Source organism: Brassica napus, unplaced genomic scaffold (assembly GCF_020379485.1).
Source record: "Brassica napus cultivar Da-Ae unplaced genomic scaffold, Da-Ae ScsIHWf_683;HRSCAF=994, whole genome shotgun sequence".
In the NCBI taxonomy this organism is placed as follows: domain Eukaryota; kingdom Viridiplantae; phylum Streptophyta; class Magnoliopsida; order Brassicales; family Brassicaceae; genus Brassica; species Brassica napus.
The window spans coordinates 1-12500 of record NW_026016738.1 but is presented as its reverse complement, the minus strand read 5'-3'; the positions used below and the strand labels follow the sequence as shown (position 1 = coordinate 12500).

The window sequence follows — 12500 nt, the reverse complement described above, 5'->3', positions numbered from 1 at the left end:
GGCCTTGGCCTGTAAATGGACCTTTATGAGCCTCTAAAATATCTTTTAGACCATGACCAATACCCCAGTTGGTCCTATACATATGACCTGCTATTAGGAAAAGAATTGCGATAGCTAAATGATGGTCCCTTAGCTATTGTTCTTGAGAAATGACCGGGTTTAGCCCATTCCTCGAAAGAAGTTTTTATGGGATCCCTATCTACCAAAATTTTGACTTCTGGTTCCGGCGAACGAATAATCATTGAGTCCTCCTCTTTCCGGACAACACATACAAAGAAACCCGCCAACAGTCACTCAAATAATTAGTGAACCGATGATAGATGCTTAGAATTTTGTTCTTTCTCTTCTATCTCCCATCTATTCATCCATTTTCTTTAGTTATTCACTAGAGCAATTATGATCTGGAAGTCGATCTGGGGCAAGTGTTCGGATCTATTATGACATATCCATAGGGTGCTCAACGGACCCCCCCCTTTTTTTTTTTTATTAAAAAGCGTTTTCGCACCTTTACATTAGTATTGGTACACAAATAATTTTTTTTTATAACCTAATCTAGTGTATTCATATTTCAATTATAAGTTCCGAAATATAGCCTATTTTTTATGTTTTAAATAGAGGATATTATCCTATTTCAATAACCGCTTATTAGTCATTACTAAGAAACATTCTAGTATTGATATTTAGTCATTTTCAAATCCCTTTTATTCGTTTTAATAGTCGAAAAGAAAAAAATAGAAAAAACTAGATATAGATATTATAGATATTCTCATATTCATGTACTACTTATCCCTAGAGAATACCAGATTAAATAGAACGATTTGAGAAAAGGATATAATGAAATTTTTTTCTGGGATTGGTTCTTCTGATAGAAAAAAGAATCTGGTTTATTTGACCGAGAGGGCCAAGAAACTAAAAAACAATTAATTGTAAAAACAAATAAAGATATATTATAGAATAAAAAAAAAAGAAACAAAGAAAAAGTTCTTATTCGAAGCGCCTCGTGATCGTCAACCAATTCTGTGCTTCAATATAATTACCAGGAGTAAGCGTTATAGCCTGTTTCCAATACTCGGCGGCTTGAGCAAACCAAGCCTCCGCCATTTCAGAATCTCCTTGTTGAATGGCCTGTTCTCCACGGTCGGAATAGGCGGGTCAATTCCCTCCCTGAGAACCGTACTTGAGAGTTTCCTACCTCATACGGCTCGACAACCAACTCTTTTGTTTTGGTGTACCAGTTTTTTTCACTTTAACCTACTTTAACTTTATATCTAATTGAATGAGATTTCTTATAGATATTCATTCGGTTTTTCTTGGATTAAACAAAAGAGAGTAATTACATGAGTTTCAAACTTTCGTTTTGATTTAATTAATATATTAATTAATCTAATAATAAGTTTTATCTTTTCTCCTACCTTCAGAAAAAAAAAGGCATGTCCACTGTTATTAGATATTAGAATTTTCTGAAAGGTAACTATCCCGCTTTCATATATAAATTTATATAGAATCGTTGAAAAAGACTTTTTTTCATACTTCATATCATAAAAAAGAAAAAGACTTACTGTCTTTAGGATCTGATGCTACACCGCTGCTCAATACCTTAGGGGATCCACTCTATTACATAAGTAGATTTCTAAGATTTATCTCATATTATGATATAAATAAACAGCTCTTGTTGTATCGGTCCAAAACCTTTCCAGTTGATCTTTACGGTGCTTCCTCTATCAATTAAATCTTTTTTTATCCATAGAAAATAAAGTATTTAGGCATATCTAGTCTTCACTTCATATTTCGATCCATGAAGTTTATTTATTTGCTACAGCTGATAAAAAATCGTTTTGGACGATGCTTATGTAGAAAGCCTTTTTTTTTTTCTAGTATTTCATTGACTAGCTGTTCGTTCTTTTTTTCTATAGTGGAGATAGTCGCACGTAATGACAGATCACAGCCATATTATTAAAAGCTTGTGGTAAAAAGGGGTTTCGTTCTAATGCCCGAAAATAATATTCTAAAGCTTTGGTATGTTCCCCATTACTTGTGTGGATAAGGCCTATATTATAGAGTATATAACTTCGATCATAGGGGTCAATTTCTAGTCGCATAGCTTCATAATAATTCTGTAATGCTTCCGCATAATTTCCTTCAGATTGAGCCGACATCCGTTACGGTCGTCATTCGCTTTAACGAATTCTCCGTTTCAGAACCGTATGTGAGATTTTCATCTCATACGGCTCCTCCTTTAGGTGCATAATGAAAATAATAAATATATGGATATGGAAAAATTTGATGTCATTATGAACTAAGCGGGGCTAATGTTTTTACAAGAAATCCCTAGCCAACCTTCTTGTAAAAGATCTTTTCTTACTACCAAGTGGATTCATATTCATACTAGATAAAAATAAAAAAGGAAACTCTAACAATTTCTTTGTTCTCAACGCCCCTAAATTTCCAGGAATTAGTCACTTCAACAGTCTTCAATGGTTATACGGGTATCCAAAGTACGGACGAGATGGATGTTTATTGTTCCAACCATTTTAATTAGTCCCAATCCCAAAGAAGAAGAAAGAAAAGGAATCTTTTTGAAGAAAGTTTTCGTGTTGTTGATTTCTCGGCGTAGTGCTTCTTCCCCTGTGCCTCCTATTCGTATATTGTATTAGTCTAGTAGGATTGATCTGTAATACGGGAACCGTAGGTAAAAAACCTTTTGCTCAATACTAGAATTCATAATTGAAGCATCTAAGGCTGCACTAATCGTGGATACATGACAGAAGGGATTGCTTTTTTATATTATAAACTTCACCTTCAAAAGCGTAGATTTTTTTCAATACTCATTTTTTTCTATTCCAAATCGGTGAGAAATAGAAAAAAATGATAATGATAATCAAATCGCACCATCTCTGTAATAAGTAAATGCCTCTTTTTCTCCGGAAGTTGTCGGAATGACTCGTAATAAGATATCGGCTACAATTGTAAAGGTTTTATCAATAAAATTTCCATTTATACGCGATCTTGGCATAGGTAGTAATCCATTCTATAACTCTTTTTATTTCCTTTAACTTTTCTTTTGTGAGAAAATTTTCTCACAAACAAAGGAATTTTATAGTACGAACTAACATAAAAGCGGACTCGTTTTTTATAAAAAAATATTCTATCTACTTCCAATTTTTCTAGATATAAAATCTACATTTCTTTGCTATGGAAAATGCTGGGAAGAGCAAACAAGGGATCCAAACCTCCCTACCAATCTATGATACATGAATAGGAAAAAGATTCCCCGACAAAATCCCTTACCTTGTCCCTTTTTAGTTTTAATCAAAAAAGCGGGCAAAGGGGAGTTGTCCGAACTCTTGTTTTTAGTGATTTTTTTTTACTTCACTTAGGTTTTTTAAGTCTGGCGAGAGTAATATTCTACGACAAGCAATTCATTTATTTTCAAACCGACGCATTTCCTATCTATTATTTGATTGACTAACCCTTCATATTGGAATGTGTGAAGAGTCAGATGGTTTGGCAATTCCTCGGGGGCAGATGACTCAAGAAGATTTTGAACCAAAGTTCTAGAGTTTTGTTCATCCTTCACTGTAATAATATCTCGGGGTTTGCATCGATAACTTGGTATATCAACTATACGACCATTAACTAAAATATGCCCATGGTTAACTAATTGGCGCGCTTGAGGAATAGTCAAAGCCATACCCAACCGAAAAAGGATGTTATCCAAACGCATTTCAAGTAATTGTAATAAAACTTGACCCGTTGACCCCTTAGCTTTTCCGGCGATACGAACATATTTAAGTAATTGGCGTTCTGTAAGACCATAATGAAAACGCAATTTTTGTTTTTCTTCTAAACGAATACGATATTGAGATTTTTTTCCGGAGCGTGATTGGTTTCTAAGATCGCTTCCTGCCCTAGGCCTTTTACTAGTTAGTCCCGGTAAAGCCCCCAGACGGCGTATTTTTTTAAAACGAGGCCCTCGGTAACGTGACATAAAGACTCCTTTTTTTATTGAAATTGTACAAAAACTAAACAAAATTAAAACTGAACTAAATGATAATGATAAATAACGTAAAATCCACTCCAATAAACTATTGGAATACAAAGAGTCAGAAGATATATTCTCTCAATATACAGATTTTTTTTATTGTATATACAATATATATAAATCAATAAATCACAAAAATTTTCCTTTATTTTCTTCATTTATTTTGCCAAGATCTAACCCTTTTACCCCAATATATATTCCTATATGGAAGTTTATATGACATAATATAAATGGCGTGGTAACTCTTGGAAAAAGGTGAAAGAAGTCTTTTCAATCTTATTTTTTTTTGAAAGTACATTAAAAATCATGTAAAAAAAATGAAAAACTATGTAAAAGCCGGCTATCGGAATCGAACCGATGACCATCGCATTACAAATGCGATGCTCTAACCTCTGAGCTAAGCGGGCTCAACTAAAATAGTGTATACAAATTCACTAAACTACTAGATCGTATTAATTAACTATTCTATTCATATTTTTCCTTATCTATTTAGAATTCATCATATTTTCGATATTCTAGAACAGAATATAGCTCAAATAAATAGTGACTATCATTAAATAAATAAAACAAAACCTTAATGAATTAATATAATATAGCAATATATCGACTTTCTAATTTTGATTTCATGAGTTTCTAAATAAGAAAATTTTAATTAGACCGGAAAGCTTTTTTTTTAAAGTTAAATGATATCTGATTTGAAATTCTTGGTTTTTTTGTTCTAACCTCATGCAATTATTATTATTTGATACTTTTTCTCTTTTTATATTCTTTATTATTTTATAGAATTAAATTATTAGAATGAATATTCGAATATTCATTTCGAATATACTTTTTTAGAATTATTCGAATTTCAAATCTACGAAGTAGACTTATAATCTTTTTACATTGCACATTGTAGAATTCTAAGTTTCAATAATGATCATAAATTTCTTTTCATGGAAGTAAAAAAAACGAATCGACCGTTCGACTATTTCTTAAAATTGAAGACAACGATGAGAAAAGGAAGAACATATATATGTTCTCTAATATATAACCATATTGAATTGCAAATACAAAAATGATAGAATCTTTGTTGATTAAACTAAATCAATATGGATGGGGCTAAAAAAAATGCAAGAAGATACCAAAGAAATAAAATAAGTATCTGTATGTAATGAATTCCAAGGTTTCGTCATAAGAAAAAGTGGAAAGACATCATAATGAGATCCTAATCTCAAAGCAAAAAGGGGGATATGGCGGAATTGGTAGACGCTACGGACTTAATTGGATTGAGCCTTGGTATGGAAACCTACTAAGTGATAACTTTCAAATTCAGAGAAACCCTGGAATTAACAATGGGCAATCCTGAGCCAAATCCTGGGTTACGCGAACAAACCAGAGTTTAGAAAGCGGGATAGGTGCAGAGACTCAATGGAAGCTGTTCTAACAAATGGAGTTCAATCCCTTGTGTTGAATCAAACGATTCACTTCATAGTCTGATAGATCCTTGGTGGAACTTATTAATCGGACGAGAATAAAGATAGAGTCCCATTCTACATGTCAATACTGACAACAATGAAATTTATAGTAAGATGAAAATCCGTTGACTTTTAAAATCGTGAGGGTTCAAGTCCCTCTATCCCCAACCCTACTCCCTAAAAAAGTCTGTTTGACACCTTACCCTTTTTTTAGTTATTCAAGAATTCATTGATCTTTTTTCATTCATCCGACACTTTTACAAACTCGAATTTCTTTTCTTATTATATACAAGTCTTGTGGGATATATCATACATATACAAATGAGAAAGAACTATCGATTTGAATTATTTCGAATCTAAATAATTTTTCATTCTAAAACTTAGAAAGTCTTCTTTTCGAAGATCCAATAAATTCCCGGTCCAAAACTTTTTTCATTTACTACTTTTGCGTTTCTTTTAATTGACATAGACCTAAGTCATCTCATAAAATGAGAATGATACTTCGGTAATGGCCGGGATAGCTCAGTTGGTAGAGCAGAGGACTGAAAATCCTCGTGTCACCAGTTCAAATCTGGTTCTTGGCATAGGATTGATTAATTTTGATAAGTTTATAGTCTTCAAATTAAACGTATCTTTAGTAAAAAAAGTGCAATAATCCTTTATCCCCCTCTCTTTTTTGTTCATGTTGTGGATCCATCCGTTCAAAAAAAATGTATAAGACTTTATACCTAATACATATTCGAAAGGAAAGTTCTGGTTGAAAGAATAAAAAAAAGTAAAAAAAAAAAGATCTATATCTATCTATCTATATCTATCTATAGTATCTATCGTTGAAGGGCAGAAATACCCCCAAGATTCATTAGATTAGATACAATAGAAATAGAATTTTAACCCCCCCATTTATTGTATTGCTTTCCAATCTTATTTATTCATTCCCAGTTATGTGACTAAAGTTGACTAAGTTATGTGCGCGATACAAAGTTCATAATGCAGAACTCTTTTTTTTTTTTTTAGTTCATCCTATTGGCTCGGCTTTTAGGAAAAAAGTATCTTTCAAATTGGAGATTAAGCTATCTATAATAATATGAATAAGACCTTAATTCTTCTGTTTGTTTGATCTAAAAACGACTCGAATTCAAAATATTCCGCGAAGGTCCGTAGTTGTAGAAACTAAGACTCATTTTTATCATTCAAATTTTTTATCATTCAATAAGCATCTTGTATTTCATAAAAATTGGGGGCAATATAATCCTTACGTAAAGGCCACCCTATCCAACTTTCGGGCATTAAGATCCGTTTCAGCCGCGGATGGCTATCATAAGTGATTCCTAACATATCATAAGATTCCCGTTCTTGAAAATCCGTACTTTTCCAAACCCAGAAAACAGATGGAATTCTGGGATTACTCCTGTGAGTAAATACTTTTATGCAAACTTCTTCCGCTTGATTGACACCATATTCTATTCTCGTAAGATGATACACACTGGCTAAGAGGCCACCTGGTGCCACATCATAGGCACATTGGGAACGTAAATAATTGTAACCATATACATATAAAATTACAGCAATAGAATGCCAATCTTCGGGCTTTATTTGTAAAGTCTCTATTCCTTGGTAATCGAAGCCCAACGATCTATGAACCAGCCCGCGTTTGGCTAGCCAAACGGACAAAGTGCCCTGCATCTTTTTTATTTCCCCCACACCTTTTTTATATAAATTTAAGTATTTCACATTTACCATGAGTTCTAATTTATGAAGATTTTTTTCTTATTCTCTCAAATCCTCCCTAATTCACTAATTCGTGGGAAGATACTGGGCTTTTGTATTTAAAAAATGTTTCAGTAGAGATCTCTGAAGTAGATGATGGTGGATAGAGTAATTCTTGATCATAATTTCCAGTCTGTGTACTGCGTACAACAAAAAACTTGTGATTGGTAGTAAAACACCGATTACCCCGTTGAGGTCTAATTCGATCCTTATAGATTTCTCTAGCTATTTTCTTACGAAGCTTTGTTATAGCGTCTATAACAGCCTCTGGTTTAGGTGGACAACCCGGCAAATAGACATCTACAGGAATTAGCTTATCAACCCCTCGAACAGTACTATAAGAATCGGTACTGAACATCCCCCCTGTAATTGTACACGCTCCCATAGCAATAACATACTTTGGTTCAGGCATTTGTTCATATAATCTCACTAAAGAAGGAGCCATTTTCATTGTTACTGTACCTGCTGTTAAAATAAGGTCCGCCTGTCTAGGACTTGATCTTGGTACTAGCCCATAACGATCAAAGTCAAATCGGGAGCCTATTAATGAGGCAAATTCAATAAAACAACAACTGGTACCATAAAGAAGCGGCCATAGGCTGGAAAGTCTTGACCAATTTGAAAGATCATTTAACGTAGTTGAAATAACTGAGTTTTTTGTTGTTCGATCAAGTACGGGAAACTTAATGGAATTCATAATTGTTTCAATGGTTTTTTTTTACTTTTTTTTTATTGTTATTGTACAAGTATTCAGGAAACGAACTAAGACCATTCCAACGCTCCTTTTCGCCATGCATAAACTAAACCAAGAATTAGGATAAGCACGAAAATGAAAGCTTCTATAAAAGCGGATACCCCTAGTACATCGAAACTCATTGCCCACGGATACAGAAAAACGGTTTCAACATCAAAAACAACAAAAACTAGAGCAAACATATAATAACGGATTCTAAATTGTAACCAAGCATCCCCGATCGGTTCTATACCTGATTCATAACTAGAAAGTTTCTCCGGCCCCTTCGTAATTGGAGATAAAACCCCGGAAATTAGAAATGCCAAAACAGGAATAGCACTTGATATTATTAAAAATGCCCAGAAAATATCATATTCGTAAAGCAGAAACATAGACGAACTCCTATGAATGTGGAAAAAATACCCGCTTAGTCAATTCCAATCGGAGTGGATTGGGCAAGGTATATATAACTCTTGCGTCAAAACAAAAATTCAGGTTAATCGAATCATTTATTTTCGTTTGGTTGCTGTGGTAGACGTCTCCTTTTAAGATTTATTGATTGTAATCTTATTTTCAGTACACTTATTACTTAATATTTCCATGTTTCTATTACTAATAGTTTCTCATATTAATAATATAATATTAATATGATTAATAACTAGTAATTTTTTTTATTTCTGTTTCTTAAATTTGCTTTATGTTTTATTTAAAAATAAAACAAATTGATAAAAATATCTTCGTTTTTAAAATTATGACGTATCAAAAAATCCACTTACGACTATGAAAATGAATGAATAAAAAACGTTTATTCTAAATTATAAGTATCTATCTAGATATATCTATAGATAGTGATTGGATCCACTGAAATCAAATGAAATCAAATTTGGTTTTCCGTTTTATTCTGAACGACCCCCAGGACTTATGGTTTAGGGTCTGGGAGTTTTTTTTATGAACCAACAAATTGAAAGTAACCAGTTAGAAATAAAGAATACAATAAAAAGTCAAAAATTATCCAATTATTTGGATTTGAATGTCATTTATTAGAATAAATTTATTAGTTAGGGCTATACGGATTCGAACCGTAGACCTGCTCGGTAAAAGAGCTCGAACTTATTATTATCAAAATGATTCGAACTCTTTCAAAGACCCAACATGCATTTTTTTTGCATTGGGCTCTTTCATTAACTGATAGAAAGATCAGTTAGTCTACCATATTTTTTCTTAAAAAAAAAAGATAAGAAATGGTTCCAAGTACTCTGATTGATTATTTTTTAATTCTAATACAATACAGAATAACTACCAAAGTGTTTCAAAGAAGGGTTCTCTTGACGTAGGTTTGCTTTTGGTCTAGATCAACTTAAGTTAAATATAGTCTCTAACATCCTGATTAAAAAATCAAATATGAAACTTGCTACACCTTAAGGTTCATAGGACGAAAAGATCATTTTTGAGTTCCTTATACTCATTCTGCCTAGCATTAAGTAGACTGGGTATTCACCCTATCAATATCTCAAATCAATGATGGGTTCTATTAATTCCCTACCGAAATGGGGTACTTTAATAGGACCTAATGTCAGGCTATTGTTCTCCTCTTTTTCCTAAAAAAAAGTCATGGAGTAAGACATCGATTTATTAATAAGATCAATCAATTGGTTTGATTGCGTGATGGACTCCTCTGAAAAACTTTGGCGCACGTGTAAACGAGGTGCTCTACCTAACTGAGCTATAGCCCTTGTGTTTATGATCCACATTTTATCTTATCTTATCATGTAGATAATTTCTTGTCAAGATTAATATTATATGATCGAACATTATATCTCTTTCATCTCGTTGTTTATTGGTATTGCTTAGAAATAATATTGGATTTATAATCCTATCGATGTGATAAGTATCCCCGTGCCTTCTCTTTACGATGATAAATAACCTACTTAACTCAGTGGTTAGAGTATTGCTTTCATACGGCAGGAGTCATTGGTTCAAATCCAATAGTAGGTATAACTTATTAGACACCATGATCAATGGTGTCTAATAAGTTTTTGTAGCCAGCTTTTTTTTTTTTTTTCTCGCTTTTGGATCCTATTTTTTTATACGTCAGCTAGTTACAAAATCAAATCGTATTGAGAGCCTCGACGCGTGTCCGAGCTCGTCTGAGAGCTAGATTAGCCTCAATTGTTTGTCTCTTGCCTTCAGCTTTTCTCAAGTTCGCCTCTGCTATTTCAAGAGTTTGCTGAGCTTCTTGTGGATCAATGTCACTATTCTTCTCTGCATCATTTACTAAAATAGTAATTTCATTATTGCCTATTCTAGCAAAACCGCCCATCAGAGCCATTGTTAACCATTGGTTATTAAGGCGTATTTTCAAAATACCTATATCAACAGCTGTGGCAATCGGCGCGTGATTTGGTAATACGCCAATTTGTCCACTATTAGTAGATAAAATGATTTCTTTTACTTCTGAATCCCAAACAATTCGATTCGGAGTCAGTACACAAAGATTTAAGGTCATTTCTTCAATTTACTCTCCATTTCTAAGTTCGTAGCCTTCGCAGTAGCTTCATCGATGTTACCCACTAAGTAAAAGGCCTGTTCAGGAAGAGAATCAAATTCTCCGGAAAGGATCAAATTAAACCCTCTAATTGTTTCCGCTAGCCCAACATATTTTCCCGGAGAACCTGTAAATACTTCTGCTACGAAAAAAGGTTGTGATAAGAAACGCTCAATCTTTCGTGCTCTTGCGACGGTTAAGCGATCCTCTTCGGATAATTCGTCCAACCCCAGGATAGCTATAATGTCCTGAAGCTCCTTGTAACGTTGTAAAGTTTGCTTTACTTGTTGCGCAGTTTCATAATGTTCCTCGCCAACGATTCGAGGTTGTAGCATAGTTGACGTTGAATCTAAAGGATCTACCGCTGGATAGATACCTTTAGCAGCTAATCCTCTTGATAGTACGGTAGTCGCATCTAAATGTGCAAATGTGGTGGCAGGAGCAGGGTCAGTCAAATCGTCTGCAGGTACATAAACTGCTTGAATAGAGGTTATGGACCCTTTTTTCGTAGAAGTAATTCTTTCTTGTAAAGAACCCATTTCGGTACTAAGGGTGGGTTGGTAACCCACAGCAGAAGGCATTCTACCCAATAAAGCGGATACCTCGGATCCTGCTTGTACAAAACGGAAGATATTGTCGATAAATAGAAGTACGTCTTGCTCATTAACATCTCGGAAATATTCTGCCATAGTTAAGGCAGTCAGACCAACTCTCATACGAGCTCCCGGCGGTTCATTCATCTGACCGTAGACTAGGGCTACTTTGGAGTCCGCAAGGTTTAGTTCATTAATGACTCCAGATTCTTTCATTTCCATGTAAAGATCATTTCCTTCACGAGTTCGTTCGCCTACTCCACCAAATACGGATACACCACCATGAGCTTTGGCAATGTTGTTGATCAATTCCATAATTAGTACTGTTTTACCCACGCCAGCCCCACCGAATAGTCCGATTTTTCCCCCACGACGATAAGGGGCCAAAAGATCTACTACTTTAATTCCTGTTTCAAAAATAGATAAGGTTGTATCTAAGTCTATAAAAGCAGGCGCGGATTTATGGATAGGAGATGTTGTGAGAGTATCGACAGGACCTAAATTATCAACAGGTTCCCCAAGTACATTGAAAATTCGTCCTAGAGTCGCTCCGCCGACTGGAACACTTAGAGGATTTCCCATATCAACCACGTCCATCCCTCTCTTTAAACCCTCGGTCGCGCTCATAGCTACAGCTCTAACTCGGTTGTTTCCTAATAATTGCTGTACTTCACAAGTCACATTAATTTCTTGACCAAGCGTATCTCGACCCTTAACCACCAGAGCATTGTAAATATTAGGCATCTTGCCCGGGGGAAAGGCTACATCCAGTACCGGACCAATGATTTGGGCAATACGTCCCAGGTTGTTTTTTTCACGTATTGAAACCGCTGGATCCGAAGTAGTAGGATTTATTCTCATAATAAAAAATATGTTCAATTTTGTTGCGAAATTTTTCGAATACAGAAAAAATCTTCGATAGTAAATTCATTGGTTAATTCAATAATAAATGGGAGTAAGCACTCGATTTCATTGGTACCACCCAAGCGAATATGCAATTCAATTTTTTACTTAATTAAATTTCAATGAAGGAATAGTCGTTTTCAAGCTCAACTAACCAAAACCTAGTTTTAAAATAAAAAATATATGAATAAAAAAAATTTTTGTGGAAAGTCTTTGATTTATTTGTCATAATAGGCAAGACTTTGTTTTATCTAGCCAATTCCGAAATGGAACTCTATTTATGATTCATTATTTCGATCTCATTAGCCTTTTTTTTTCATATTTTCATTTTAGCATATCCGGTTATGCGTCCCATCGATATCAACCCCCCCTTGTTTTTCATTTTCATGGATGAATTCCGCATATTGTCATATCTAGGATTTACATATACAACATATATTACTGTCAAGAGTGATTTTAT

At 34.1% G+C, this 12500-nt stretch overlaps 3 protein-coding genes, 2 non-coding genes and 1 pseudogene across 6 annotated transcripts in view; 1 reads left to right on the top strand and 5 right to left on the bottom strand.

The window, feature by feature from the left end:
• LOC125605018 (photosystem I P700 chlorophyll a apoprotein A2-like) overlaps positions 1-130 on the bottom strand; it is a 3656-nt gene extending 3526 nt beyond the window's left edge. Inside the window, exon 1 of the mRNA XM_048775071.1 lies at positions 1-130. This exon is cut by the window's left edge and continues 3526 nt beyond it. Within this exon, the coding sequence (XP_048631028.1) occupies positions 1-82 (82 nt within the window). The 5' untranslated portion in view covers positions 83-130.
• A 356-nt stretch (positions 131-486) lies between these two features.
• On the bottom strand, positions 487-2705 carry LOC125605019 (annotated as a pseudogene). Its single transcript, XR_007336592.1, has one exon. The product of XR_007336592.1 is annotated as an uncharacterized LOC125605019 (transcript).
• On the bottom strand, positions 487-9743 carry LOC125605021 (photosystem I assembly protein Ycf3). Its single transcript, XM_048775074.1, has 3 exons — positions 2890-9743; positions 1931-2158; positions 487-1139 (listed from the first exon to the last, which is right to left on the bottom strand). The coding sequence occupies exons 1-3, from the start codon at positions 3011-3013 to the stop codon at positions 985-987; spliced, it is 507 nt and encodes a 168-aa protein (XP_048631031.1). The 5' UTR covers positions 3014-9743; the 3' UTR covers positions 487-984.
• TRNAT-UGU lies at positions 4377-4449 on the bottom strand. Its single transcript has one exon. It is a non-coding gene; the product is annotated as a tRNA-Thr (tRNA).
• TRNAF-GAA lies at positions 6011-6083 on the top strand. Its single transcript has one exon. It is a non-coding gene; the product is annotated as a tRNA-Phe (tRNA).
• A 319-nt stretch (positions 9744-10062) lies between the features above and the next one.
• LOC125605020 (ATP synthase subunit beta, chloroplastic-like) lies at positions 10063-12342 on the bottom strand. Its single transcript, XM_048775073.1, has 2 exons — positions 10519-12342; positions 10063-10453 (listed from the first exon to the last, which is right to left on the bottom strand). The coding sequence occupies exons 1-2, from the start codon at positions 11996-11998 to the stop codon at positions 10107-10109; spliced, it is 1827 nt and encodes a 608-aa protein (XP_048631030.1). The 5' UTR covers positions 11999-12342; the 3' UTR covers positions 10063-10106.
• Positions 12343-12500: the final 158 nt, after the last annotated feature.

Bases quoted from the DNA above. Each gene is read 5' to 3' on its own strand.
- LOC125605021 (XM_048775074.1), bottom strand. From the start codon at position 3,013: ATGCCAAGATCGCGTATAAATGGAAATTTTATTGATAAAACCTTTACA. The intron at 2,159-2,889 runs GTGCGATTTGAT...GACGACCGTAAC, and splicing joins ATTTACTTATTACAGAGATG to GGATGTCGGCTCAATCTGAA. The intron at 1,140-1,930 runs ACGTGCGACTAT...CCGCCTATTCCG, and splicing joins TATGGCTGTGATCTGTCATT to ACCGTGGAGAACAGGCCATT.
- LOC125605020 (XM_048775073.1), bottom strand. From the start codon at position 11,998: ATGAGAATAAATCCTACTACTTCGGATCCAGCGGTTTCAATACGTGAA. The intron at 10,454-10,518 runs GTAAATTGAAGA...TTTGGGATTCAG, and splicing joins TACGAACTTAGAAATGGAGA to AAGTAAAAGAAATCATTTTA.